The 25,952-nt window shown below is 40.8% G+C and overlaps 1 protein-coding gene across 1 annotated transcript; it reads left to right on the plus strand.

Annotated features, from left to right (window-relative positions):
- Positions 1 to 413: 413 nt before the first annotated feature.
- Positions 414 to 25,639, plus strand: pkd1l2a (polycystic kidney disease 1 like 2a). The gene is given in 41 exon segments (XM_053634169.1): positions 414 to 735; positions 3,623 to 3,781; positions 3,864 to 4,052; positions 5,268 to 5,378; positions 5,693 to 5,840; positions 5,927 to 6,147; positions 6,236 to 6,660; positions 6,775 to 6,852; positions 6,936 to 7,246; positions 7,249 to 7,401; positions 10,174 to 10,282; positions 10,372 to 10,504; positions 10,607 to 10,873; positions 10,965 to 11,107; positions 12,289 to 12,471; positions 12,556 to 12,693; positions 12,769 to 12,924; positions 13,260 to 13,384; positions 13,949 to 14,069; positions 14,236 to 14,367; positions 14,638 to 14,860; positions 15,425 to 15,615; positions 15,712 to 15,942; positions 16,980 to 17,081; positions 17,163 to 17,341; positions 17,670 to 17,816; positions 19,039 to 19,238; positions 19,338 to 19,585; positions 19,684 to 19,885; positions 19,991 to 20,436; positions 20,515 to 20,611; positions 21,012 to 21,152; positions 21,227 to 21,412; positions 21,500 to 21,830; positions 22,763 to 22,896; positions 22,983 to 23,110; positions 23,220 to 23,380; positions 23,518 to 23,728; positions 24,114 to 24,215; positions 24,875 to 25,006; positions 25,086 to 25,639. Coding segments are annotated over 41 exon segments (7,539 nt in total). The 3' UTR covers positions 25,209 to 25,639.
- The last annotated feature ends 313 nt before the right edge of the window (positions 25,640 to 25,952 follow it).

Consider the following 25,952-nt stretch of genomic DNA (forward strand, 5'->3'; position numbering starts at 1 on the left):
AGAACATCCAGCATACAAGTCCCTGTGTATGAGTTGTTACTATAGAAATGAGAATGTATTAGATCAAGGGCATCAATATAACCCTGTGATTTGAATTACAGCCAGAGCTGCTTGGATATCACAGGACTGTCATTCATGACCAGTCACTGCTCTTATCTCGGTCCATGCAGGCTGTGTTTTGAGATGTTAAAGGCTGCCTGTACAAGCAGAAAGAATGCTCTTATGTACACATGAGCCATTATTGCACTGTTCAGGGACAATTCTTCCAATTAGTCTATTGAAAAAGTGCAAAGCCCAGCCAGCCAGAGCTACTAGTATAAATACATTGTCTTTAGCAGACCCTGACGTCAATCCCCTTTAAGTAGAGACGCACACCTGACTGTTTGTGAAAGTATGCAGGAGAAGAGGGGAAGATGAATACACATCTTCTCTCCACTCTCCTCCTTTTGGTCGTTCTCAATGTCAGTGCAATCTATAGTGAAGAAGATACAGAAACTCTGCTCTGTCTTGCGCACCAAAAAACTTTTGAAGGCTCCTGCTATGAGTTTGTGACCCTGCAGCGTAGCTTCCTCGAAGCTCAAAGTTGGTGTGAGCGTGGTGGTGGACACCTGGCCTTCATCCAGAATGATGAGATGCAGCAGTTTCTCCAGAGACATTTGCAATTGGAGCAGGACTGGTGGCTAGGACTGGCGCCTGCCTCCTTCAACCTCAGCATGGGCTCGGCTGCCACAGAGGGCAAGTGGTTTTGTCTTAAATAATGCTACATATTTACTTTCATATTTGCCCTATTTTAAGCTGCGTGTTAAGGTTTTTAATCATTTAACTTATTGGCTTGGCATGGAGTAACTGCTGATCATGCGTTACAATCTTAAAGGCAGTTTGACCCTCATCTAAGTTGCTTACCATAGGGTTCTGTAGACAAGAAGAGAAATGTCTTAGAGATTGCAACACAAGTGTGAGTATCTTTTTACACTTGGAAATGAAACATAAATACATTCTTTACAGTATATGTTAAGTAAATGTTGATTAATGACTAGTCATAAGATCGATTAATTTTCTATAACAGTAGCTCAGGCAATATAGCCGCTGTAATTCAAATCACAGGTTTATATTAATGTGTTCCTTCGAATACTGTATGTTATCGTTTCTATAGTAACAGCTAATTTACAGGAACTTCTACAGTATGCCTGACAATATGCATAATATAAGCGTTACAATAAACAGATTTAACATATAACATATAATCATTGCTCTGGTAAGGTTTTGTGTAAGAAGATGGTTATTTAACATTTATGGAAGGAGTCTCCAGTGTCAGTGTTTTGTGAGAGTCAGTAAAAAAAAAAAAAAATCCTGACACTTTAAGACGTGCTGTAATGGGAAAATATAATCTTGCCATTCTACTGCAGTTTATTTTCCTATAACAGTATGCCCTCAGGTGTTTTATTCCTTTACACAGTAACAGTGTACAAACACTATCTCACAAGCTGCACCTTTGTTCAGTAAAGTGTCTGCAGTTTATCACACACTGTCATGCTTTCCAGTGATATCTGACAATCTACCTCGCATGCATTTCCTTCATTAGATATCTCGAATAGCCAGCACCCTTTTGATGGCTTGTTTGCTTCATTCACTGAGGCCCTAAACGTGTCAGTCTCTTTGATTTGTTGGAGAGCCTTTTGTTGCTGTGTACAAAGAAGCTGGCGTTATTGTTCAGACACTGACAGAACTCCTATGGTGCTGCGTATTTTCAAATGCTGTTGTTTTCCATCCTTTACATCCTCATCGTAGGAGATGGAAGCAACAAAACTGTCAGCTTTTGTTTTGGGGTCTTTTCTTACTTCAGTTTTAGCACTGGGTGATAAGCATGTTGGTAATAAATGATGAGAAATACTTGAGTAATTGTACTTTGCTACTATATTTTATGCTAAACATCGTGCATATTATATACGGGCTCTTGTGGATTTTATATACAATTATAAATAAGATATATTATTTATATAAATGTTTTCATCACATTCAACACAATGCTATAGCTATCTGTGTGCACTTGAATAAGGATAAGGTGTTGAATTTTTCAAGGATGAGTGCCCCTGGCCCTACATCAGTAAAATGTTACAATATGCTGGAGTAAGCAAAGACTCGATAAAAGAGGCATCTCCTTTGCTTCCCTAATTAGAATTCCAGCATGTTGAGGAATGTTTTGCTAATTTGGTAACATTAACTGGCTAATAAGCTTGTTTTCTTTGCTTGGTAATGCTTGGTTTGACTAGCACCGATTCCTGTAGTAATTGGCTAGGCAGCAAGTCAAATTCTAGCTAATCTAAATATTTGTTATTTACAGTTGTGGTCATAAGTTTACATATGCTTTGCAGAATCTGAAGAAATGTTAATAATTAAAAAAAAAAAAAAAAGAGGGATCATACAAATTACATTTTATTTTTTATTTAGTACTGCCCTGAATAAGCTAATAACAGATGTCTACATATAGTCAACAAAACACAATAATAACTGAATTTACACAAATGAACCAGTCTAAAAGTTTACATACGCTTGATTCATTATACTGTGTGTTGTTACCTGGATGATCAACGAGTGTTTTTATGTTTTGTGAGAGTTGTTCATGAGTCCCTTGTTTGTCCTGAGCAGTTAAACTACCCACTGTTTTTCAGGCCTTGCACATACTTTGCTTTTCCAGCATCTTCTGCATATTTGACACCTTTCCAACAGCGGCTATATGATGTTGAGATCCATCTTTTCACATTGAGGACAACTGAGGGACTCGTACACACTATTACAAAAATTTGCAAACATTCACTGACTCTCAAGAGGCAACATGTTACATTAAGAGCCAGGGGGGTGTAAACTTTTGAACAGGATGAACAGTGTAAATTGTTATTCTTTTGTCTTCTGGGAAACATGTAAATATCTTATGTAGCTTCTGAAGGGGCAGTATAAAATTACAAAATAAGAACTTTAAAGAAAATAATAACAATTTACACCGATCATCCTGTTGAAAAGTTTACACCCCCCTGGCTCTCAATGTACTGTAGTGTGTTGCCTTCTTGAGAATCAGTGAATGTTTGCACCTTATGTAACAGTTGTGTACGAGTCCCAATATCATTGGGATATTAATATAACGGATCTCAATATCATGTAGCCGCTGATGGAAACTGGTCAAATATGCAGAAGATCCTGGAAAACCAAAGTATGTACAGGGCCTGAAGAACAGTGGGCAGTTTAACTGCTCAGAACAAACAAGGGACTCATGAACAACTTAAAAACAAAACTTAAAAACAGTCATTGATGTAACGACACACAGTATTAAGAATCAAGCTTATGTAAACTTTTGAACTAATTAATTTGTGTAAATTCAGCTATTATCTTGTCTTGTGGACTAAATGTAAACATCTGTTATGTGAAAGAGCTTATTCAGGGCAGTACTAAATTATCTTATTTATAAAAAAAAAAAAAATGATTAACATTTTGCAGATTCTGGAAGGCCTATGCAAACTTATCACCTCAACTGTACATGGTATTGTACTTCTGATTAATTCCTTAACAAACTATATTATGTGTCATGTATATGACCAGCAAACGTCCTCTTTGATTCTTGCATCTATAGGTTCCTTGTCCTGGCTTGATGGATCTGACGTGAGTTACTCGAACTGGCTCCGTGAACCTGAGATTGGTGAAGCTTGTGGTTACATCTTGAAGGAATCTGGATTTCAGTGGGCGTCGACCAAAAACTGTAGTCAAGAGTTCCACTTTATCTGCGAGTTTGGTTAGTTTTCTTTGTACACACACGGGCAAGTTTCTGATTCCATATCTGTAACGTGAATTCATATTAGTCTGATTTGTTGTAGAGTCGGGACATGGTCTAGCCTGTATAGACCACAACGCCACGCTACAGTGTGGCTCTGGTCAGGTTATAGAGATTGATGACAGCTTCTACGGCAGGAAGAGTCTACACTACTGCAGGGCCGGACGCTCTGTTCCTCATACATCCTTACAGGAGGAGTGCAGCTGGGTCGACGTGGTGGATACGGTGTCAGGTATGAATGGAACACTGGTAGAAATATTTTTAAAATATACTCTATTGGGAACACCTGTACACCTGCCCACTCATACAATTATCCAATCAGCCAATCAGTTGAAGATTGAATAATGACCAGGTGACATTTTTCCACTTTCAGCTGACAGGAGTGGAACATAATGTGGTCTTTTGCTGTTGTAGCCCGTCTGCTTCAAGATTCAACATTCGTGCGTTCTGAGCTGCTTTTCTGAACAGCACTGTTGTAAAGAGTGGTTATTTGAGTTACCATAGTTCAAACCAGTCGGGCTATTCTCCAATGACTACTCTCATCAACAAGGCATTTTCGCCCATAGAACTGCCGCTCACTGGATGTTTTTTGTTTTTCGCACCATTCTGTGTAAACAATAGAGACTGCTGTGTGTGAAAATCCCATGGGGATCAGCAAGCAGTTTCTGAAATACTCAAACCATATGAGATACCAGTTATCCTAATTCCTTCTGCTTTCCTATCTGCCCAATCCATCCTGATGCCCTACTTCTGGTTGGAGTTCTCATCTACTGGAAATCACGCTCTGCTGCTAAGGATGGTCCCACACGGTGCAGCCTAAAGATCATTGAGATTACTGAGGATGGTACCACTTTAAACCATAAAGATGGCTTTGGACCTCAATATGAACAGTTATGGACTTCAGTTATGGACTTGGTGGTTTAGGACTTCAATTGCTATGAACAGTTTTGCACTCAGTGAACAGTGGATAAGTTCAACAAAACTGTTGAAACAACAATGAAAACTGTAATGAATTTCCTGGTTACACAATTGCACTATTTGACCACGTAGTACACAGTTATAGAAGGGATTTGTGTCACGGTGTCACGCAGATACCGTCTCAGGAAGTTTTTCCTTGCCATTGTCGTCTCTGGCTTGCTCATTAAGGATACATTTATCCATTTAAAATCTATACCCTGAATTTATATGTTTCTGTAAAGCTGCTTTGGGACAATGTCCATTGTTAAAAGCGCTATACAAATAAAACTGAATTGAATTGAATTGAAACCAGTCCATCTGGCACCAACAACCATGCCAGATCACATTTTTCATCATTCTGATGTTTGAAGTGAATGTAAACTGAAGCTCTTGATCTGTATCTTAGATGATTGGCTGATGAGCAGGTAAATAAATTGGTCTGTGAGTATATATTTATATCCATAATTACTATTTACCTTCCTCTCTCTAGGGCACTGCCATGGGTTGCAGGTATGCCAAGCTGTTGCAGATGTAGCATTGTTTGGAGAACCTTGTCCAGGACTAGGAAGCTATTTATCAGTGGATTATCACTGCAAAGATGGTCAGAGACCTTTCTCAGTCTTTATCACTCTCATTGTGTTAACATATGGCAATAACAATTAAGTTGATGTAAATATATTTAGCTAATTAAAATAATCTTGATAGCAGATATGTCTCAAGATTACAAGAGCAGTCCTAACTGTGTTGCAGCTCAAGCAGTAAATGAATTATAATGAACTATAACCTTTAATCATTACAGTTATATGTATGTTACGTGCCATATTACAAGGCTTCAAAGTTGTTGCGAAATCTATTGGATTATATACAAGTTTTTATGTTTTAATAATATAATAACACTGCTGTGTTGCTTAACAGGACTTCATTTGCTGATTAATAAGCAAGCTGCTGTCTTTGATAACGTCACCTTGACTATAAAGTGGTTGCTCCATCCTTTCCAAGGAAATCTCACATGCACTTTGAATGCTGGTGATGGACACACCATCGACCCCTACATGCCTGAGAAGTAATTACAATACCTTTGTAGAATACCTTTAGAATTCATCGAGAAAGCTAAAAAATTAAGTCTCCTTGTCTTTTTAGGTTGCAGAGTTATGTAGTGCACAGATACCAACACGCTGGAGTCTATACTGTTACAGTAGAGTGTAGCACCAGTGAGTGGCACGTGACAGCTCAGAAAACCATCACCATCCAAGAACCTGTTGGGGAATTTAACACAATTGTGTGCCACAGCTCAAACCAGACAACGGACAGGGAAAACTGCAAAGGTCTTAACCACCATGCGCTGAGAATCCAAGTGCAGCTCAGTGCTGGTAAAATATAACACTGTCATCATGGTCTTCACTAATGAAAACCTCAACCGCAATATAGATCCACTTTAAAATCCTTTTATTCCGTCAGGTACTAACGTCACATACAAAATCCAGCGTGGGATCACTGAGCTTGTCCGCTCTTCTGAAGTCAGAGGGATCATTCGTCACAACATCACTATCCCTCAAGAAGCTTTACAGCTTTTGGGCTTGGGATGCCATCAACTTACTCTCCTGGCCTCCAATGGAGTGACCACTCCAGATGTGTCTGCTACTCTGGAACTTTGCTTGGTGGAGCCAGTGGCTGGTCTTCAAGCCTCTGTGGCACCAGAACAGGATCTGTGCTCAGACTCAGCTCTATATGTTAATGTCTCCCTGGACCACGGTACTCCAGTTGAGGTGCTCTTTCTGGTCTCTGGGGATAACAGCAGCTTCTCCGAGACCCATCACATGCTAAATGGGAGTTTACAGATGTTCAGGGTCTCCAGCAAAATAGAAGGTTCTGTTGATATTGTTGTAATATTGTTTTTTTGTTTTGTTTTGTTTTTTACCAGGAAAGCAATTCTTTCTTCTTTGTTTTTTTTTAAGTAACCAGAGGAATTTTCTTTTACAGGGTCAATGCAGGTAAAGGTCAGGGCGTGGAACTTGTTTTCATCAGTGGAAGTTGATGCCGGAGACACACTATTGGATTGCCAGGTGGACAACTCAGTATGTAAAAGAAACTGTTTCCTTCATGTCATCAAAATTGCAAAAGGCATATATCAACCCTATTAATTATTCCGTCATTTTAGACAGAAGATCACATGGGAGGGCTAACTGGCAATAACCTGATGATCACTGCAAACCCTGAGAACCCAGTCATAGGCATGAGTAGCATAATGTTGCGTGTTAGTGGCCTAAATGGAAATGCTGAACTTTACACATTTGCCTGGAACTGCAGTAAGTGGTCATTTATTAAAATAAAAATCCAGAGTGCTTTACATGCCTACCTAGATGCAACTCCCTTTTCTGACCATACAATAAAGAATAATGGTATTGGAATCCACTGCCATTTCTTTTTCTTTCAGGTGGAACTTGTCCCTGTAATGTCAGTACTCAGACTAAAACCCATCAGATAAGTGCTACATGTCTCCCTCCACCCTACAGTTTTTCAATCTACTCTGTGACCGCCACAAAGGCAGCGGGACAGCTAGAGGAACGGACAGCAAGCAAATGCATCTCTGTGTCTCCAGGGAATGATTTTAATCCAGTGATTACGTAAGAGGATGTTTTATTTACTTCCTTGTGCAACTTGTGCAGTGTTTGTTCTTTGACATTTCTGAGGCAGATGGCCATTCTCTATTATTAATTATTGACTTTGTGTGTTTGTCTGTGTGTGTGTGGGGGGGGGGGGGTTAGACTTCAAAACAGTGTTACTATGAATGCAAACTTTAATACACTGAAAAACACAAACTATTAGCAACATATATATATATATATATATATATATATATATATATATATATATATATATATAAAATTGGTTTCACTCTGCCCACGTGTTACATTTTTTCCTACATTCTTTTGCATGTCCATGGAATAAAATAAAATATCAGATGCCATGAGTGTATCTTCTACCATCAGTTACACATTTGAATGACCATGTAATACGAAGCAATGTGATAACATGAAATGAAAATGACCTTATATGCCCATGGGCATTGTTTTCGACTCAAGACAGCTGTCATTTGCTGCTATTGTTGAGCAACTGTTTGATGCTGTACACAACAGCACTTCACCCTTTGAGCGTTCACTGAGAGTAGGCTAATGATTGGGAGGCAGGAATTTGGCCAATAGCTGCTGCAAGTCTTTTATAATCGACCAATTGGTGTGCAAGAAGACGGAAATTACAGAGAGGTGTTAAAGCAATGCAAATATGCGCACACATGATGTAGTATTAGACCATATTTATTGCACATCATGAAAATAAATTTCCCAGATGCTTTTATACGGTCCGAAAAAGAGGACATGTCCGGGAAAAAGAGGACATGTCCGGGAAAAAGAGGACGTATGGTCAACCTACTCTTAGTTACAAAGCCATTGCGTCATGTTTTGACAAACAGAAATTAAAAAATTTGTTTATTGTGTGTTTAGTGTACTATAATGTTGATGTATTTCTGTTAATGTTTTCTTGCCTAACCTAGCCTAGCCTTGCATTGCCTTGCCTTGCCCTGACCGGCCTTATTCTAGTCCTTTGTTGTTTTTTTGCTAGTTTTGTTCCTTTTATTGCAGAAATTTAATCTGTTAGTATTTAATAAAATTGTCTGCACATCCTGCCCGGATTCATTACAGAATGCTCAGCTAATATGGATGCAGCAGACTTGGGGGTGCTAGGGCAGTAGTTGGCAGCATAAGTTCTTCTCCTCAGGCAGCACCAGCAGCAGCTTGAAAACCTGGTCAACAAGCAGAAGGAAATAACTGAACTACTGTCTCTGTAAAAAATGGTCAGGGGTGGGGGTACAACTCCAGATCAGCGATCTTGTTGTCCTCCCACACCCCAGCCCTACTGAGTATGTTACTCCACCACGTTGCACGTCTCCACACTTCCTGGTTCTGGAGGTGTGCAGATCCAGCACGGTGGGCAGCTTTACACTGATGGACTTTTCAGAGCAACCTGATGATGCGCTACAGTTTGTGAATGTCATGTTTGGTGGCTAAGCTGCACTAGACTGTGATGGAGGTGGTGATAACAGACTCTACGATGACTGTGTAGAACTGCACCATCAGCTCCTGTGGCAGGTTGAACTTCTTCAGCTGGTGCAGGAGGTACATCCTCTGCTGGGCTCTCTTAGTGAAGGAGCTGATGTTACTGTCCCACTGCAAGTCCCTGGTGATTGTAGTTCCCAGGAACCTGAAGGACTCTACAATCATCATGGTTCTGTCGAGGATGGTGACTGCTGGCTGTGTTAGGGGGCTTCTCCTGAAATCTACCAACATCTCCACTGTTTTGAACCTGTTCAACTCCAGGTTGTTGTGACTGCTCCAGAGGACCACCTGTTCGACCACCTGTCTATTAGCAGACTCATCACCGTCACGGAAAAAACAGATGACTGTAGTGTCATCTGCAAACTTCAGGATTTTGACAGGAGGGTCCATGGAGGTGCAGTGAGAAGAGCAGAAGGGAAAGCACACAACTTTATGGGGCACCTGCACTGATAGTTTGAGATCCTGAAATGAATTTTCCCTCACCTGCTTCTCTCTGACAGTGAGGAATTTGGTTATCCACTGGCAGGTGGAAGCGTGCATGCTGAGTTCGGTCAGTTTGTTATGTAATAGTTCCGGGATGATTGTGGTAAACGCTGAGCTGAAATCCAAGGACAGGATTCTCGGATATTTCGAGGTGCTGAAGGATAACGTGAAGTCACAAGTTCATTGTGTCGTCCACCAACCTGTTGCCCCAGTATGCGAACTGCCGGGGGTCCAGCAGGGGGTTTGTGATGTCCTACAGGTGAGTCAGTACCAGTGTCATGACCACAGAGGTCAGGGTGACGGGTCTGTAGTCCTTCAATCCTGTGTTGGTTGCCTTTTGTGGATGGTATTATTGTGGAACATTTGAAGCAGGAAGGTATTTCACACAGCTCCAGTGATCTGTTGAAGATCTCTGTGAAGACAGGTGCAAGCTGATCAGTGCAGGCCTTCAGACAGGAGACATGTCACTATTTACATATAACTGATGAACATTTTTATTTACAATTTGGTATGTCCAAACTTTTGACTGATAGTATAGATTCTTGGCCTATGGTTACTGGAGCAAAACATGATGTAATTTTCAACAATAACTTATGTTGCTTAGCCAGTAGGTGACTAAAGGTCAAAGAGATAAGTAGGCAAATAATATTTTCACTGCAATAGGTTGTCCCACCATGTTATCATGTACCGTGGCCTGCTTTCTGCTTCTACTAGGAAAACAATCTTTTAGTGTCTTTTATTGCTCATGTTATTATTACGTTCTGGCTCACTTTCTTGATATTTATGCTATTCTCTCTTCAGATGTTCCAACTGTGACCCAGTGAATGTCAACGCAAACGTTAAGTTGCAGTTGCAGTGTGAAGGCTGTCAGCAAATTGTTTGGTACTTTGAGGACACAAACCCTGTACCTGTAAGTGCATTTATACTTCCTGCAATAGCTCCATATTCATATAATATAGTGTCTAATGAGACATTGTTTCTTTGCTTTGTTGATTTTAGGATGTTTTGAGTTCCTGCTTTAATGAAAAAGCACAGAAGGCACTGATCAAACAGAAGGAAGGTGTCAGCTCTTTTGTAATTGAGAGTGCAACTCTAGTCAATGCAGATCAGAATATAAATGTTGTTGCTTATGGTGGGTATCACTTGATTTTATTTTTATTTGGAGTTCTTCAGGGATTTACAAATGAAAAGGCCACACTTGCTAATGAGGCTTGCATCAATTTCTGTATTCTAGGTGTAAGAGATGGTTTATCTGGAGCGACTGAATTCACCATCCCAATATTCGGTGCCTCGTCTACTTTGTTTCCATCATTACTACCTGACAGTCAAGCCACAAATGGGCAGCTTGCATCCCAACTCCAAACCCAGGTTTTCCCTCCACCGTCCTGTAATATTAACCCCACTGTTGGAGACATTCTCTCTCCCTTCAACATCACATGCACTGTGGCTCCTTCATTCTGCAAAGCTGGACCCTGCATGTACTGCTTCAGGACATCCACTGGTGAGAAAACCTTTACCCAAATTTCATGATGTTCTCATCATTCGTCCAAACAAAAGGTACTTTACTGCCTTTTGTTCTGCCTCTGCTATAGGTGTCTACTTGTACTGTGGCCATAACCAGATGGTGGAGTCATTCTTTCTCCCTGTGGGGAGCGATGGTAACTACAGCCTGGTTGTAGCGATCACTGTTGAGAATGTGGAAGGGGAGAAGATTAACACAACCTTATCTGTCCAGGTTTGCACACAACTATACCACAATCTCTAGCTATATTACCCTACAAAGGCAAACGGTTATAACTACATTAACATTGAAATTGAGAAAGGTTTGTAGGTATCCCAGTCAATGTGTTGTGGTTAGATAGTTGGCACCAGATTTTCTCCAAAACAGACCAATTTGTCATAAAATAAAACAGATTTCAAGGCGGCCATTTTCAGTCATAAATCCATTTTGACCAAAGTGTCATTATTGAATTGCAGGGGGTTTTTTTTAACACTCATAGTTAAAAAAAAAGGATAGATTTATTACCCTAATGTGTCTTCAGCTGGTGAAGCATGGTCCAGATACAGCCACAGTGTCATATCACAGCAAAAAAGTGACTACATTTTCCATCTTGCACTGTGGCCTACAAACATGGCCGCCATGGACTGCAATTCCCAGAACAATTACATTCATTCTTAATCACGCACACCTGCATCAAATTCACGGCACTCACAACTACAGCATAAAGAGACTGTTTGAACACAATGACTTCGCGAAGTATTGAGTGTTATCACCGTACCAAACGTTTATACCCTGTTTCCTCGTTTTGTTTCATGTTCATTGATCTTGTTTCTTGTTTCTCGTTCTCGATTCTTGCCTTGCCTCGTTTATGCCTGTTTGCAGATCGCCTGACCCATTGCCTGTTTTTGACCACGCTATTGTCTCAAGATTTGGATTTGTCTGCCTGCCTCTCTTTATTAAAAGCTCTTATCTGCACTTGAATCCGTCCTAACCTCCAATATGTGGATTTTGTGACACACAGCAAAGTATTTCATGGGACCAACCAGAGGGCTTTATAAAATATTGTAGCAGAGACATTAAATGCTCCTCTGTTGTTGTTTATTCAATCACATGCATTTATGTAGCTTATTTAGCTAAAGATAACTCATCAGACCTAGGTACATGGCTAAAGACATTACGTCGGAACTTTCATAGATTTAAAATCTAATTTACGCTCTCTGGGCCGATCTCACAACATGGTTTGTTTAAGCAAAAACAAGTGGATGACAAAAACATGCAAAGACAAATAGATAAGGAAATATGCATTTCTTCACACATTGAATTTGAAATAGTATGTCCGGAGAACATTTGAAGGACATTTTTCTAAGAGTGTAGTGCAGTATATTGTATTTTCTTAATTCACATCCTGTTCTTAGGTAAATGATGCTAGCATTGGGAACACAGTGGAGGATCTGCAGAGCTTTGTGTCCAAGCAGATGGACCAGTTGTTGCAGCTTGGGAAGTTGACAGGGGCAACATTAGCCCAGATGTTCCAGCCGGTGTCTAATAAGCTGAATGGGGACACAACCGAGGGCCAAGAACAAGATGCAAAGATGAAGGTGCACATACAGAATCATTTCTAGATTGTTGACCATTTCACATCTCTGCACATATAGTAATAAACGTGCTTGTCCTGACTGAAGCTACGAGAGCAGATGCTGTTAGACCTGGGCAGAGCTGTGAACACTGCCCCCCTCAGGAACCCTTCAGAAGTGCAAAAGACAGCTGATGCTGTCATGGGCCTCACTACACAGAGTGAAGAGCTGACGTCTACATCTAAGGTAGTACTCCTGTTCCAGCAGTAGACTAATCTGGATAACGTGCAGTTCTGTCAAATATTTCTTTCTCATTTGCAGCTAGAGGCCAGCTCACTTTTGTCAAACCTCAGTATGTCCCTGGTGTCTTTCACACTCTCTGAGGGGGGTGACAAAGAAGTAACAAGGCAGGCAGTCACATCCATCATTCAGGCCACCAGTAACATCCTCAAAGTGTCTGCCAGCACAGACCAGCAGGTATCATACTCCAACTGGTAGAATCTCATCTGTAAATACATATTGAAGGATTACTGTTACCCACTGTTACCCACTGAACATTTTCATTCATTAAAGAACAATACGCCATGATGTAGTAACGAAGAGTATTAAAATGTGTGCAATAATATAAAACCTGGGATTTTTTTTTTTTAAAATTACTGATGGCACTGCAATCAGAGCTGCTGTTATAGAAAATGAATGTATTCTAAAAAAATCAAACAGCTTCTGGCCAATCCGATTCGAGAATTGTACAGCACTGAGGTATAAGTTACTGTATCTCTCCTTTGACTCCTTTGGTTTTTTCTTTGCTATAGGAAATCATTTCAGAAAACGTGCTAAATGCAGCGGACAACGTCCAGAGTGTGCTGCTAGCTGGTGCGAGCATAGACCAAGAGCCCATCATTGTTAGCACCTCCGAAATCAGTGTGTATGTAAACAGGTAAGCTACAGGCAATACAAAAACAGACCAGCGTGAGTGAAAAAATGAATCTTAATTTATACATAACACACAGAAAATACCAACTCATAATATTATGTGGCTTTCTATCCACAATCGTCAGTCAGCTTTCCAGCTGAGCCTTTAACCAAACAGACAAAGTGAAGAGGCAGAATTATGACAGAAATATGACATCATGAAGGTGGCTGATGTATAAGCAGTGTTAGTATTAGTGCTAAGATGCCTAAAAATACTTATATGGAATAATGAAATAAGGAAAATTTGGGAGAAAGCCCATGCCTGAAGCTCAAGCTTCGTCCTACTCAACTTCCTATAAGTTCCCATCTCTGTCTTTCTTTACTAGTTATCAGTCGAGGGCCCAACAGTGGCAGCTTGGCAGTCTTGGGCTTGAACTTCTGACTTTCTGATCAGTAACCCAGAGCCTTTAACCACTGAGCCACCACTGCCCATATACTATACACATTATGATTTATGTGTGTATGGAAATTTGTTCAATTTGAAGCTTGAATGTCTTTTTACAATAACATTTTCTTTAAATTTCATTAGAGTGTCACCAGTGGCACTTCAGAAACAGTCCTTAAGAATTGGATACAACAGCTCAGCCAGCTTTGTGCTCCCGTCTTTGGGGCCTAACGTGCTGCCTTTAGAAGAGCCAGTGGATGTGCGGGTGCGGATTTCAAGTTACTAGTCTGTGATTGTCTCTTTGTACCAAGAAAGCACTTTGTCATGCCTGTCTTTTTACTTTATCCTTTAATTCGCATACTGTTCTGTTCCTTGTACAGCATATTAAATGGATATTATTGTTCTTTTACTGTGTTCTTGTCTGGACACAGATGCTGAGTTTTGCGATAAACCCTTTCCCCTGGAGGGAAGGCGAGCCCATAAATGGAGCGGTAGCATCTCTCTCCATCACCCGAAAGAATGGATCTGTTATCCCAGTATCTAACCTCAGTGAGGAGATCGAGGTAAGATGTTTTTGGTATTAAAACCTTTTTAATCTTGATGGATGCACATACCTGTGATGGACTGGCACCCTGTCCAGGGTGTACCCCGCCTTGTGCCCGATGCTCCCTGGGATAGGCTCCAGGTTCCCCCGCGACCCTGAAAAGGAGTAAGCGGTTGAAGATGGATGGATGGATGGATGGATGCACATATTCATTAAAGCAGTAGCATCTTGGATTGTTCATAGCTACTATATAGTACGAATGTTCTGTTTATGTTGCTTTGTTTTCTAGATTATCTTACCAAGACCAGAGGCTGAAGTTAACAGTACATTTCTGGACCTGGGGAACTACAGTACCTTGGTCATTAATGTGACCAAGCCAAACATATCTCTGGTTTTGAAATTGGACCCCTCAGAAGAGATACCTTTACATTTACTCCTGGGGTTTGAACACTACCCAAACAACACTCACTACAAGACCACACTTCAGCTCCCTCAACCAGGAAATTCAGCAGGTTATTCAATAACTGATATTTACACAGGGCTAAAAGGAAAACTCCACCTTGGACGACTTGTATGAATCTTTATCATTAACATGTGGCATGCAAGATTTATTTTGTAATAAAATTCTTCTTTCATTGGCATGTTCGCTTCCGATAAACGGTTTCCTACATTACCCACGATGCCATTCGACCCACTCTACCTAAAGAGTAAATGCAGCAGTGCTTTAGTCCTTCATTCAGTCCAGCTCTCGCACCTCCTCACATCGTGACTCAACACAACTGTGTTTTTGAGTCCAGCGTTTGCTGTCTTCACAATTCTATGCTAGATTTCTCATCAGTAGAACATCATGTCCTCATATGACATCAGAACAGCAGACAACCACTAACTTCTCACGGGAATTACGAAATACAAGTACCAACTAATAAATTAGCACTAGAATCGCTAAGCACATCAGAAATATTTCAGTATAGACATTTCATGTGTATCAGAGTGGAGCTTTCCTTTTACCACTTTAAGATTAAGATAGTAATTGAAATTGATGACGATTATGATTGTGTTTGTGTGATATACTGTAGAAGAGAGGTATGCATGGGTTCTGGACCCCAGGGATATAGCACTAGAAGTAGGGGTTTACTATCTTCTGGTGAGGCCTATTGGCCAAGCAGGTGTAAACTCCTTGAATGCCTCGGTGTACATCACGTCGATAGCTGCTCAGTGTAAGTACTGGGATGAGACTGTAACCAACTGGAGTGACTCTGGCTGCAGGGTAAGTTTAAGTAGTAGATTTCCTCAAGGAAAAACTATACAAATGATTATCTATTGTAGAACCGTTCACTTCTTATTCACTTATCTGTCTCCGCAGGTTGGACCTCGCACCACACCACTTCTTACTCAGTGCCTGTGTACACATTTGACATTTTTCGGGAGTTCCTTCTTTGTCATGCCGAACCTAGTCGACGTGTCCCGCACTGCTGAACTTTTCGCCACGTTCGTCAGTAACCCTGTGGTGGTGTGTTTTGTGGGTGCCATTTTCCTCCTCTACCTCATAGTTGTGGTTTGGGCGCGAAGAAAGGACATCCAAGACACAGCAAAGGTCTTCTTTATTGCAGTCATTATTCCTGAGTACTGATTTTTTATTTTTTATTTTTAATCTTGTTATGTTCTGGTTCTAATCAGTATAAATATAAAAACATGTACATACTATTTTATGAGTTATTCCATGATTGGGGTGCCGTTTGTGTCCCATTCATATTACATTTACAAATATGTATGTAAAGTAAAGGGAAAAGACATTTTAAACATACGTAGAGTGACATTCACAAAAGAATATGTGCATTTTCCCACAAACAACTTTAAAACATTCATAAAATCCATCTACAGAACTTTGAAAACAATATTTTACCCATACCAGCTTTTTATAATTACACATTACCTTTAGATATAATCATTAAAATACATCAACTCTTATTTTTGCATTGATGTGTAAATCTATTTAACATATCATGCATGAAACATCCTTTCCCATGAGTCATCCGTGATAGTTTATGAAAATTTTTAGTTCAGTTCATTCACTCAGCCCTTTTACTTCAACACATTCACCCCTATACAATGTTTGGAATATTTCCGAAGTCACGGGTTCAACAGGAAGTTGCATTTTTTTCGAATTTTCTGAAGATCATAGGAAGAAGAAAATGAAGTCGTCTCATTCTTTTTCCTATGTATTTAATGATCTTAACAAGATCAGAGTTTTGTACCCAAATTATAGACTGAAAGTAAATGATCAATTTAGGAAAACAAATTTGAAGTAAAAGTAGAATGCCTCCAATGTTCTTAACCCATTAGCATAGATGCTAGTCAGCTACATTTTGTGTAATTTCTAATTCGATGCTAAAACACAACCCTGTTATTTTAAAACCTGTTACTCAAATGTGATTCCTGTCTGAGATGGGTTAGTATATATTTTTTTAATGATTAGACGAGTGTTTTCTTAGATTCATTGATAACATACATTAAAAAAAGAACTGTTTATAGGGATAAATGGCACCCTAATCACGGAATCGCCTTCATAGCTTTTATCTGAAAATGATATTGATGCATGATTTTTATGTACGGTGTAACGTGATCTTAAAGGTCAAAGTTACAGTGCTAGAGGACAATGATCCCTTGGCTGAATATCGCTACTTACTGACCATCAGCACTGGGCATCGTCGAGGAGCTTCTACATCCTCTCAGGTCGGTATGTCTACCTCAGTCCGAATGTCAAATCAGGAATAATGTCTAAGTGTCGTTACATGATTACCACTGCTACCACAGGTTACAGCAACTCTACTAGGCTCTGAGGGAGAAAGCGAGCCCCATCATCTAACTGACTCAGACAAGCCGGTATTTGACAGAGGAGGAACAGACATGTTCCTCCTCACCACGCCTTTCTCACTTGGAGAGCTGCAGAGCATCCGATTATGGCATAATAATTCTGGGAAACATCCTGCTTGGTAAACAATTGTTCTGCACTCCCATAGCCTATATTTCATATATAATATTTATACCACAAGGCTGTTAAATATTCAAATTTAACTGTTTAGATTAAATGTTGATCAGCTCTGACAGAAGCAAGAATCATTGAAATGGTAAAGGTTGTAGATAACATTTTGGAAGAAGCCTCAGCAAATAATCTACTTTTGTACGCCAGGCCACATCACATTACTCTGCTGTTGATTATTTTCCTATAACCGCATGCTGTCATGTTTTATTGCACGCATTTATTTCTAAACTGCCATTCATATTGGAGCTGCGTGATGACCATGGATATCTACGATTCAGGTATGTTAATAAGGCGATGGTCCAGGACCTGGAGACAGGGCAGAAGTGGCATTTCTTATGTAGTTCATGGCTGGCCATTGATGTAGGAGACTGCACCCTGGACAAAGTGTTTCCTGCAGCAACAGAGATGGACTTAAAAAGATTTAGGTGGGTAACTTTGGTTATTTAAATCAACAATATTCCCCTGAAGATGCACTATATGGACAAACGTCTGTGGACACCTGAGTATTGAATATCCCATAACAAAACTAAGACATTTAATATGGAGCTGTGCCTCCTTTGCTGTTAATAACCTCCATTCGTCTGGGATGGCTTTCCACTAGATTTTGGAATGTGGCTATGGGGATTTGTGTTCATTCAGATACAGGAACACAAGAGGTTGGGCACTGATGTCAGGCAAGGAGGCCTGGTGTGCAGCCATCATTCTAATTCATCTCAAAGGTGTTCAGTGGGGTTAAGGTCAGGGTTCTGTGCAGGCCACTTAAATTCTTCCACACCAACCTTAGCAAACCATGTCTTCATGGATCTAAAATTAGTTCCAGTGAAAGGAAATATTAATGCTACAGCATACAGAGACGCTCTAGACAATTGTGCGCTTCCAACTTAAACTGGGCTTCCAGCAACAGTTTGGGAAAGGCCCACACAAGGCTGTGACCATCAGGAGTCCACATACTTTTGGCCATATAGTGTACATCATATAATCATACTATAATAATAATAATAATAATAATAATAATAATTCGCTAGATTTATATAATGTTTTTCTAGACACTCAAAGCACTTTACATAGTATGGGCCCCGCCCCCATAACAATGGGGATCTCCTCAACCACCAGCAGTGTGTAGCATCCACTTGGATGATGTAGTGGATAGTGCGCCAGAACACCCACCACACACCAGCTATTAGTGGAGAGGAGAGTGATGTAGTCAATTCAGATCATGTAGCCATGATAGAGAAGGGCCAATGGGGGAATTTCACCAGGACACTGGGGTTATACCCTACTCTTTATGAGTGTTTTAATGACCTCGGTTTAACGTCTCATGCGAAAGCCGGTGCTGTTTTTACAGTATAGTGTCCCCGTCACTATGCTGGAGCATTAGGCCCCACACAGACCACAGAAAGAGTACCAACTACTGGCCTCACTAATACCACTTCCAGCAGCAGCCTTAGTTTTCCCCAGGTGGTCTCCCATCCAGGCTCAACCCTACTTAGCTTCAGTAGAAGAACTGAGATATGGTTCTAAGAATATCTCAGCTAAGAACTGAGATATGGTTCTGGTGGTATCAGAAGCTATCAGAAGCTATGACAGCTTCGGAAGTTGTTTTTATCTTGATATAAGTGTTAACGCTTCACATTTCTATTTCAACAGTAATCTGTTCTTTATGAAAACCACAAAGGATTTCCAAGATGGTCATATTTGGTTTTCTGTGATCAATCGGCCCCCCAGCAGTAACTTCACTCGAGTGCAGCGTGTTTCATGCTGCTTCTCTTTGTTGCTCTGCACCATGCTGACCAGTATCATGTTCTGGGGGATTCCCACTGACCCCTCTGAGCAGACCATGGATCTGGGTAATGCCCGTTTATGTGCATTTATTATACTACTAACTTTGTCATGACAATTTGAAGCGCTTTAATCAAGAATAATACTCTATTAACTTCTGACTAAAGGTAAGATCGAGTTCACTTGGCAGCAAGTGATGATTGGAATCCAGAGCTCCATTATTATGTTCCCCATCAACCTTCTTATCGTGAGCATCTTCAGAAACACCCGACCAAGGGAACGAAGGACAGATCAAACTCCTAAACAGCCTAAGACTGATTCTGTTAAGCAAGGAAAAACAGGACGGGTGTCACCAACCCAACCTCCTTCTCCACAAAGTGACCATAGGGAGATCACACCAGACGCTGTAGTCAAGGTACACAAGAGTACACTGACCGGTAAAAAAAAAAAAGAAGATTCCCATTTTCTGGAATATTTTAAATGTTTGTCTATTTGCCCTTGTTAATATTTTAGGATATCAAAAGGATAGCCCAATCACTCTCCAAAGCTCTGAGAAGCCCCATGCCAAGGATAGACCCTGAGAAAATGGATATCAACGCTCTCCTGTCACTAGTCGAAGATATTATTTGTCAGCAGAACTGTATAGGAGGCGAGTTTTACTCTGATGCCTCCAAAAAGCAGTTTGCCATCTCTCTGGGGGCTGTAAATCTTCATGGTATGGACTGAAAATCGAAACATGTACAAAATCAGTTCCCACGATCTCTTACATTTTTGCAAAACATGCTTTAGTATCATTTTGTTCTTTTCACTACATTTCCAGAGAGGAGTCCTGAACAGATGCCAAAACAGAAACACAGTATCTACAGGCAGTATCTCTACAAACAACTCCAGAATGTGGAGAAAGAGCTGAGACTGCTGGGTCCTTCCCGGTTCTCTAAACCAGAGAGCTACATTCAGGCAGTGCTGCAGGTTCAGGGCATGAAAGGATTGCTAGAGCCGTATCTCTCCTCCAGCTCCAGTAGGGACCAGGTCTCCTCCGGCTCCAGTCTGGGGGAGGGCCGCAGCGGTGATCAGAAGTGCTGCCAGAAAGGCTTGCCCTGGTGGTTTGTGTTTGTTGGCTGGATTCTTGTTGCAGCCACTAGTGGAGTCTCAGCATATTTCACCATGATGTATGGGCTGACGTATGGAATGGATCGCTCTATTAGCTGGCTCATTTCTATGGTTGTGTCTTTTTTTGAGAGCCTCTTCATTACCCAGCCTTTGAAGGTAAGCGGTCCTGCTTAATTTGGCTCTTTCTTTGTGTATTAAGTCGACTCTAAACAAATTTCAACTCTTTTTATTCAGGTGCTTGGATTTGCAGTCTTCTTTGCTCTAGTTCTAAAGACAGTTGATCAAGAGGAATGTGGAGATGTTCCAATTGAGGGGGCTCTATCAAGTACAGGTAACCTTTAAAGAAGGCACATTGGTGTAAGCAAGTAGTGTTGCCACCTCACAGCTTCAGCTCTGGTTAAATCCTAAGCTCAGGTGACTGTCTGTGAATGTTTTCCCCATGTCCATGTGGGATTCCTCCAGGTTCTCTGGTTTCTTTCCAGTTCCCAGAACCAGTCCAGTAGGAGTACTGACTATGCTAAATTGCCCTTAAGTGCGAAAGAGTGTGTGAATGTGTATATGCATGGTGCCCTGCAATGGGCGGGAGTCCCACCCGGGCTGTATTCCAAACTCACGCCCACTGTTCCCGGAGTAGGCTCGGATCTACCGTAATGCTGACCAGAATACAGCGATTACTGAAGAGGAATGAAAGAATGTTCCTTATCACGTTTAGTATGAATTATGCTCCACAGATAATCCTGATGGCATATGCATTGCCAGGAGGGACAGCACATGCAGTTTCTATCAGCCTCCTCCACCCTCTGATATTGAGAAGATGAGGAACAACATGATCAAAGAACAGAAAGTCTTTGCACTCATCAGAGAGATTCTCAGTAAGAAATGCTGATTTGTAATGCAATGTTTAACTGAGAAACCGCTTAGTGTAAGACAACTGTTTCCTTTACAGTTTATGTGGGCTTCCTCTGGATGCTGCTCCTGGTGGCTTACGGTCAGAGAGATCCAAATGCTTACTACCTCGCTCAACATATTCAGCAGCGCTTCAGGAACAGTACTGCTGACAGCATGAACTACAAAGATGTGTTTACCTGGGCGAACACCACGCTCATAAATAGCGTTTTCGGACAACAACCAGGTACGTATTTTAACCTGCGTATAAAGTAGATGTCCACTTTGACCAAATGTATTCATTATGTCTGATATTCTTTGGTCATTATGATAGGCTTTATCACAGATGGAAACTCGAAGCTCGTAGGTAGTGCTCGACTCCGGCAGGTGCGAGTGCACAAGGACTCCTGCAAGACCTCCAGCTTCATGAGCCGCTCCATTCATGACTGCAATGCTCCATACTCTTGGGAGGTGGAGGACATGGGGTCCTACGGTCCAGGCTGGAACAGATCGGCAGATGTAAACGCGTCTAAAAGTCTCCTCATGCCATGGCGGTACCAAACCCAGTCCAGACTCAGGGCGCATCCTATCTGGGGTGGGGTGGCTTTCTACAGAGGTGGGGGCTTTGTTGTGGACCTGGGGCCTAACAAACAAAACGCAAGAAGGTATTGATATATCATACTGATGTGCAGGGTTGAAGAGAAGCTTGTAGTAGCTACATTTGAGAGACACAATGCCATTTCAACTGAATTGTTTTTACAGCTACGACACTAGCCTGTTGTGGGCATCTTTGAGCTCATATATGCAGAAGACGCTAGATAGCACTTTCCTAAAATAATTGGTTTTATTTTCTTAACATTCAGATGGAACACTTCCATTTTCAATGCTCAAAGCATATACAGCGTCCTGTAATTAATTCATTTTATAATCCTGTAATTACTTGCCTGCACAAAGAATTAAACATGACAAGGCTTTACAGTTACAGGAAAAGCGTGATGCCAGTTTTCCAATGACAGGACACCTCAAAAGTGTTTCATTCTTCTTATACCACAGCAGTTTGCCAATGATTACATCGTTTTTTATCAGTTTTTAAAAAAGAAAAAAAAAATGAAGGAAGAATACGTTGTACTTTTTAATCCATTTATAATTATTGTTGTGGAGACGTCTGCGAAACAAATGAATTCCTGGTACCATTGCGTTATAATAGCTACAAACTGTTGTTCCCGCACCTCTTTTTTTTCCCCCTAAAGGTTAACAAGACAAAAATAATAATAATTACGTTGTTACCAAGCTACCGCGAAGACGTCTGTCCTGAAGATTTTCCCGTGTTTGAAAATTGGACAGTGGAGACTCCTTCCAAAAATGTTCAATAAACATTGCCGTAAACAAATCTCACCATATTAATAGTGGATCATAGAAGTCCATACAAGTCCCTGTAAACTTGTTACTATAGGAACGCTAATACTCTAGAAATGAGAATGAGCCGTGCTGTTATAGATCATTCAGCACCTTCTGACCAATCACAATCACGCACCCAACAGCAGTTAATATAAATTATTCAGAACTGTATTCTGAACCCCAGTGTTTCTCATCACAGTTTGCTTCAGTACCTTTTTGACAACACCTGGGTGGACAAATACACTCGGGCTATCTTTGTGGAGTTTACAGTGTATAACGCTAATGTCAACCTCTTCTGTATTGTCACGCTGATGTTTGAGACCACAGCAGTGGGTGAGTCTCATTTTCTCCCAATTTCTGGGCGTCTTTGGTTTATATGCGTTCCAGGAAGTCCATGTTGTTGTTTTTTTGTTTCACAGGAGCATTCCAGTATCGCAGTGATCTACAAAGTGTTCGCCTTTATCAGTCAACTGGTGGTTTTCATATTTTCATGATGGCCTCCGAGGCCATCTATTTTCTCTTCATTCTTTATTACATGTTTCAGCAGGTCAGTCCTCTTCTACGTAAACTGTGCAGTTTGATTATGGTTGATTTGATAGAGAATCAGAAAATGTGCACAGAGAAGGATATCCTTTTTATTGTTTTTGTTTTAACAGGGCAAGCTTATGAAGCAGCACAAGTGGGAATATTTCAGGAGCAAGTGGAATGTTTTGGAGCTAGCCATCATTATTTTAAGCTGGAGTGCATTGTGTGTTTTCATCAAGAGGACTCTGTTGGGCAACCGGGACATTGAGTACTATCGAAACCACAAAGACCAGTGAGTTCATTTAGCCATTTTAATCCCTTGACGTCAAGATATGAAAATAAGGGATTATCTCCTAAAATGTCAATCGGTTATTTGTGAGCGAAACTTTGCTTACTAAAAACTCCGCTAACCCTTCGCTCTTCCGCCAGACATGCTAGCTTCCATGAAACCGCCACAGCAGATGGAGTTCTTGGATACCTAATAGCTTTCCTGGTTCTGCTGGCTACGGTCAAACTGTGGCACCTGCTACGCCTCAACCCTAAACTGCAAATGATCAGCGCAACCTTGCGTCGGGCATGGAACGACATCTCTGGCTTCCTCATCGTCATGACGATTATGTTATCGGCGTACTCCATCGCTGTAAGCAATCTGGAATTGAATTCGATCTGTGTGTGCTTTCTCAGCTCTAACCAGATTAGGCTACGTTCACATTGCAAGCTTCGTTGCTTATTGCTTCTTCATTTTTATATGACTCACATGTATCACAAACAAATAGTGTCATATTTGTAAGACAATCCAGCATAGCAGAAGTAACAAATGAACGCATCTCGTCAGCTGTGATCCTTAACAATGGCACGACAAGACTCGTGGTGTAGAAAAAGCCATTTCCATCCAAAAAAGTTCGAAGGGCTGGGAGAAGGAAATGTTTTTTCAGAAACGTAGCGTACAGTGACTGATGATTCTGAAGATGATGAAACCATGAACTTTAAATGAGATGTTTCTCATCTGGTTTGTTCTCCCACAGTGTAATTTAATGTACGGTTGGAAGCTTTATTCATACAACACTCTTCTACATGCTGCCAAGACCATCGTAAGCTTACAACTGGGGATCTTCAACTATGAGGAAGTACGTGAGATCATCATTTACATTAATGTTTATTAATTTAGCAGACGCTTTTTTCCAAAGCGACTTATAAATGAGGAAATACAAGCAAAGCGATATATCAAGCGGGGAACAATACAAGTAGTGCTACTAAACAAGATCTGTGGATTGAGTTCTAGAAGAAGCAAAGTGCGCAGAGTAGAGTGTAAGTGCAAGAGTAAGGAGGGGTTGGTTTTTTTTGTGGGGGGGTGGGTTGGGGTGTTTGGTTACGTGCTCACGGAAGAGGTGGGTCTTTAGCTGTTTTTTGAAGATAGTGACCGATTCTGCAGTCCGGATTGAGGTTGGAAATTAATTCCACCACTGAGGGACAGTTAGTGTGAAGGTTCTGGAAAGGGACCTTGAACCACGCTGAGTAGGCACTACTAAGCATCGGTCATTGATTGATCGCAGATTGCGTGAGGGAATGCAAGCCTTCAGGAGAGTTTTGAGGTAGGGGGGTGCTGATCCAGACAAGGTCTTGTACGTGAGCATCAAGGCCTTGAATTTGATACGGGCGGCTACAGGAAGCCAGTGGAGGGAGATGAAGAGGACATGGGTTCTCTTGGGCTGGTTGAAGAACATAGGCATGCTCCTCAAAAATGATGAATCTCAATGATTGTAATCTTTTTTTTCCCCCACCAAAGGTTTTGCAGTACAATCCTGTTCTGGGTGCATTTGTCATTGGTTCTTGCATCATCTTCATGACATTTGTGGTTCTGAACCTATTTATATCCGTTATCCTGGTGGCATTTTCTGAAGAACAGTTACACCATAAGGTACAGACATTCACCTTTTTTTTTTTTGCAAAACTATACAAGGAGCTCCTTTTTTTAAAATGTCGTCTCTACTTCTCAGCCGTCCGAAGAGGAGGAAATCGTAGATCTGATGCTGATGAAGATATGCAGTCTTTTGGGAATCAAGGTCAAGAAGAACCAGTTACCTGAGGAACCGAAAGCAAGACCGTTTGCCATATCATAAACGTACGATTGGGATCGAAACATAAAAGTAGCACATGAAGTGGATTATAGAAGCTTTTATGTAATGCTCTTTTTGTCTTTGGAAATTGTAGAACTATTAATCTCTCCATGCACAATGCTGTCATTATATTTAAAAGCTTGATGTGAAAGGTGTTACATGTACTGAGTGTGGGCTTTTATTATATAAGCTGTAAAACGCAGCCCTTTGGGTCTCTGTACCAGGCTTTTAACTGCTTGATTTCTTCCTGCTGTCCTTAAATAACAATCATAAAACCTACAAAGCTTGGTCTGAGGAGTTACTTTTTGAGTTTTCCTTTTCCTTTGTGTTGGATATATGAAGCTTACTCATCAGTCCTGACATACATCCATCTAGCTAAACAAATTTATACCACAGCACTGTTGAATTCTTGAACGATTGGTCAGACAATGTTGATTAATTTTCTCTGACAGTAGTGCCAGCTGTAATATCACACTCGTACAACAAATATGACTTAAAGAAAAAATGTATAAGCATTGATACGGTGAAGTTTTGTGCAAGAGATCCATTTACAATGAATGGAAAGCGTCTCTAATGTCAGGGCTTCGTAACAGTCAGTTTTCCACCGCAGGAAAGTCTTCCTAGGTGAAGATGCTCTGGTTTCTCCGTGACACAAAGAACTGCATCTTATTTACTTCAGATCAGAAGAAAAGGCGAGCCTGGTGATGGAACCCGTGTTAATAGGTGTTGTATTATAAGTAATAACAG

The sequence above is a fragment of the Ictalurus furcatus genome, chromosome 10 (genome assembly GCF_023375685.1).
Source record: "Ictalurus furcatus strain D&B chromosome 10, Billie_1.0, whole genome shotgun sequence".
NCBI lineage: Eukaryota > Metazoa > Chordata > Actinopteri > Siluriformes > Ictaluridae > Ictalurus > Ictalurus furcatus.